The sequence below is a fragment of the Apaloderma vittatum genome, unplaced genomic scaffold (genome assembly GCF_000703405.1).
Source record: "Apaloderma vittatum isolate BGI_N311 unplaced genomic scaffold, ASM70340v1 scaffold20958, whole genome shotgun sequence".
Classification (NCBI taxonomy): domain Eukaryota; kingdom Metazoa; phylum Chordata; class Aves; order Trogoniformes; family Trogonidae; genus Apaloderma; species Apaloderma vittatum.
The window spans coordinates 9,386-11,922 of record NW_009732664.1 but is presented as its reverse complement, the minus strand read 5'-3'; the positions used below and the strand labels follow the sequence as shown (position 1 = coordinate 11,922).

The window sequence follows — 2,537 nt, the reverse complement described above, 5'->3', positions numbered from 1 at the left end:
GGGGGGTGGTCTCTTCCAACCCCTAACATTCTATGATTTTTGCCCTTGTTTTGTTGATGTCCCAAGTTGGAAGGGGCTTCAAACCAGAAAGGACAAATTCAGGAGGAGCTGCCGCAGGCCAGTAATGGGCAGCGTTCCAACTAGAGATGCTCATGCATCCACATTTTCTGGGAACCGCCACAACGGTTTTGCGTGACTCAGCTCTCGTGTCATTCAGGCTCTGCATGTGGAGGTAGGAATTCCTTGTCCCATGTAAGATTTGGAAAACAGAAGCAAAGACAAACACATGGAAGTTCAGCCCCGAAGTCTCAGACTCAAAAGATTTGGAAGTGCCTTGTCAAATACTGGGTAAACTTAATACATTCATGAAAAATAACGGAATTTAATAAAAAGTGAGTTCCTACAACTACTACAGCATCTAACAAGCCAAAGTTCTGAGTCAGAACCAGCCTGGAACTTTTTATTTTCATCTTTGCTTTAGCTGTAAAATTATTTCACAAGCTGATCCTCCCAGCGGTTATTCTACTGCGTGTTTGCAGTCCCCCATTCACACAAAATCTGGTTCCTGTTCCTCAGGCTCTCAGCACGCTTCCACCAGCACTCAGCTTTTAGGTGTAATTCCCTGTTCCTAGACCTCCTGATGGTTTTTGTGAAGCACACAGCCCTGACACCAGAGTTACTACGTCTCCAGTCTTTTCCCACCGTGGTTCTCATCACCCACCTTTTTCAGGTACCCTCAAACTCCGCTTTTGTTTCTTGCTCTGAACACCCGCTCCAGCCCTATGGCAGAAGGGAGAGGGAAGCGAGCATTCTCCTCCCCACCATACATTTATAAGGTTTCTTGGCCACGTGGATTTTAAAATGCACTTTAAGTGTCGAGCTCTTCCGGAAGTTTTTCCCACACTCGCCGCACTCGTAGGGCTTGGCTCCTGCGTGGATCCTCAAGTGGGCACCGAGGGCTGAGCTGTGCCGGAACATTTTCCCGCACTCCTCACATTTGTAGGGTCTCTCGCCGCGGTGGATCCTCAGGTGCACGTTGAGGGCCGAGCTCCGTCGGAAGCTGTCCCCGCACTCCACGCAGATGTAGGGCCGCTCCTCGGCGTGCGTGGTCTGGTGCTTGGCCAGGGTGGAGTGGTTGCTGCACCTCCGGCCACACTCGGTGCACTGGTAGGGGTTGGGCAGGAGGCTGCCGCAGTACACAGGCAAGGCCTTTGCCCCATGGATTCGGCGGTGAGTGGTGAGCGCCGAGCTCTGGCTAAAGCCCTTGCCGCACACGGAGCACTTGTAGGGCTTCTCGCCCGTGTGCGTTCGCATGTGGGTGACCAGCGAGGAGCTCTGCCGGAAGGTTTTCCTGCACTCAATACACTCGTAGGGTTTCTCTCCCGTGTGGATCCTCTGATGCCGAATGATGGCCGAGCTGTCCCGGAAACGCTTCCCGCACTCCTGACACTTGTGCGGCTTCTCTCCGGTGTGGACTCTCCGATGTATGATCAGGGAGGAGCGGTCGCTGAAGCTTTTCTCACACCGGGGGCAATTAAAGGGTTTCTCACCCTTGTGGCTTCGCTGGTGGACAATGAGATGCGAGTTCTGGCTGAAGCTCTTCCCACATTCGTTGCACTGGTAGCGTCTCTCTCCTGTGTGCGTCCGCTGGTGCCTGATCACGTTGGACCTCTGGCTGAAGGTCTTCTCACACTCATTGCACTGGTAGGGCTTCTCACCGGTGTGGATCCGCTGGTGTTTGATCAGGTCCGAGTTCCGGGTGAAACTCTTCCCACATTCAGAGCAGCCAAAGGGTTTCTCTGCCAGGTGGATCCTCTGGTGCTGGCTCAGGTACGAGCTCCGGCTGAAGCTCTTCCCACACTCAGGACACTCGAAGGTTTTCTCTCCCACCTGCCGAATCCAAATGGCACCGTTCCCACACATGGGTGGGTCTGGCGTGTCCCTAGCAAGGATAACCTTGCTGATGTGGGCTCTGCCACTGTCCTCACACTCCCAGACTTCCATCCCACAGGAAGTCACCATTCCCCATCTCTTTCCGAAAGATGTCTCCACCTCGCTTTCTGTGCCCAGCTCCTGCTTGCAGCCTTGTCTTTGATCGGAGTCCTGGTGGGTATCTCCTGTGAGCTTTCTGGCGGGGAACAGATGCAGTTCAGCTCTCACAGGATTTTCGTGATGAAGGTTGCCCTTCTCTGTGTCGCCCATGGTCCTGTCACCTGCTGGAGTGAACAGAGGTACTAGCAATGAATAACCCCACCCCCGCTTCCCTGAGGGAGAAGTCCAAACAGGGCAACTGCAGGGATCTGCTGCACATCAGCCACAATGAGCTGGTGGCTTCTCTGGGCAGAGTGAAGGCACAGACACGGAGAAGCACGGGAAGGGAGCATAACCTGAGAATGGGTGGCCACTGTGGCACAGATTGCAAAGAGGGTCCTCTGTCATAAAGTCACACCCCAAAAGACAAAACCTGTCACTTGCTTGTCCTCAAAGTTCCCGTGTCTAGAGAGGTTAAGGAAACATCCCCACTGCTCTCCTCAACA

General features: G+C 53.6%; 1 protein-coding gene across 1 annotated transcript; it reads right to left on the bottom strand.

Moving 5' to 3' along the window:
• Nucleotides 1-780: 780 nt before the first annotated feature.
• LOC104278593 (zinc finger protein 501-like) lies at nt 781-2,202 on the bottom strand. The gene has a single exon (XM_009875614.1). It carries the CDS (start codon nt 2,200-2,202, stop codon nt 781-783), a length of 1,422 nt encoding a protein of 473 aa, XP_009873916.1.
• Between the last annotated feature and the right edge of the window lie 335 nt (nt 2,203-2,537).